At 30.0% G+C, this 1427-nt stretch overlaps 1 protein-coding gene across 1 annotated transcript in view; it reads left to right on the top strand.

Annotated features, from left to right (window-relative positions):
- Positions 1 to 1047, top strand: part of LOC101499626 (DEAD-box ATP-dependent RNA helicase 10) — a 7477-nt gene extending 6430 nt beyond the window's left edge. The window contains exons 14-15 of the mRNA XM_073364025.1: positions 1 to 39; positions 757 to 1047. The exon at positions 1 to 39 is cut by the window's left edge and continues 12 nt beyond it. Of these exons, the coding sequence (XP_073220126.1) occupies positions 1 to 39; positions 757 to 876 (159 nt within the window). The 3' untranslated portion in view covers positions 877 to 1047. The remainder of the gene's footprint in view (positions 40 to 756) is intronic.
- The last annotated feature ends 380 nt before the right edge of the window (positions 1048 to 1427 follow it).

The raw sequence follows: 1427 nt of genomic DNA, 5'->3' as shown, positions 1-1427 counted from the left end.
GAAGAGCGTGTCAGCGAGGCCAAAAAAATAGCAGCAACGGTAAAAATTTGGCCTTTCTATCCATTTCCGTTTTTAAGTAAAAAAAACTAAGTTAGGGGATTTTGTCGGAATTGAAATTTGGTGTCTTTTTATTTGCCGTTCAATGGAGTTTGTCTTCATTGAGTATAAGTGTAATGTTTCCAATAGCTACTGGCAGTACAACGATAGAAAAGATTAATAGATTAGGATATGTTACTAGATTGAGTTAATTATGGCGTTTTGTAGTTTGAGTAGGAGCTAACTCAACCACAAATTGGCTAATAAGGTGAGGATGCCATCGCCTATAACCATTATCCATATTATTATCCAATGTTAGGCTCTCAACATTCTTGCATGCCCGGTAGTATTATAACAGGCGGATGGATGACAGCCAAGCCAAAACAATTTCTATATAAACATGGTGTTGCAGTCTATGTCAGGAACATGATAGTAGATGTTAAAGGTGTTTCGGCTTATGGCAACAAGCACAAAATCTGCCACGGCAGAAATTTGACCATCACAGTGCCCAAAATTGAACATCTTGAGCTTGACCCAAGTGAAACTATCTAGTTTAAGATAGACTGAAACTATGTTAAAATTGAGGTTTGAGCTTAACTCAATTCTAAAAGCTAGCTCCCTGTATTTAACTGAAAGATATGAAAATAGTCAAATCTGATGTGCTTTAATTTGATTATTATTATTTCCAAATATTTAAGTGTGTATTTTGTATTTGTGTAGAAAATGAAAGAAACTGGAGGGAAGAAGAAACGGAGGGGCGAAGATTACGGAGAGGAAGAGGATATTGACAAGTACCTAGGTCTCAAAGATAAAAAATCATCTAAGAAATTTAGAAGATGATGCGTGTCCTTTCTTGCTCTAACAATTATTCTCTTAATGAGTGTTTCTATAACTATTGCGAATATTTATTATGACACATTTCATCTGACATTATTTTACCTTGTAGTCAAATTATTATTTGTTTATAGGAATTTTTTTCAAGTAAATACAAAAATATTGTTTTCTCTATCACATTATTTGTTGGGAGTAGAGCTGTCAAAAAAGCTTCAAACTCCTAAGTTCGATCTCAAAAATCTCATATCAAGTCTCAAATATTAGACTCTCTAATGTTAATATTTTGTTAATTAAAATATTTTTATTTTTTTTAAAAAAAAATCTAAAATATTTTGAGTAAAATAAAAAAATTATTTTTTTTGAAAAAATTGATAAATAAAAAGAAAATTATAAATTTTTAAAATACATGTAAGAGGTTTAGTTCAAAAAGTCTGTAGGTATATTTTTTAATAGATGTTTTTTTTTTCATTCGGATTTTACTTTTAGAAATATGTGTCATTTTTTAAAGGTAAAAAAAAAAACTCATCTGTATTATTCTTTGATTCAAAGTTTTATAA

This window comes from Cicer arietinum, chromosome 7 (genome assembly GCF_000331145.2).
Source record: "Cicer arietinum cultivar CDC Frontier isolate Library 1 chromosome 7, Cicar.CDCFrontier_v2.0, whole genome shotgun sequence".
Classification (NCBI taxonomy): domain Eukaryota; kingdom Viridiplantae; phylum Streptophyta; class Magnoliopsida; order Fabales; family Fabaceae; genus Cicer; species Cicer arietinum.
This window is presented reverse-complemented; position numbering and strand designations above follow the sequence as displayed.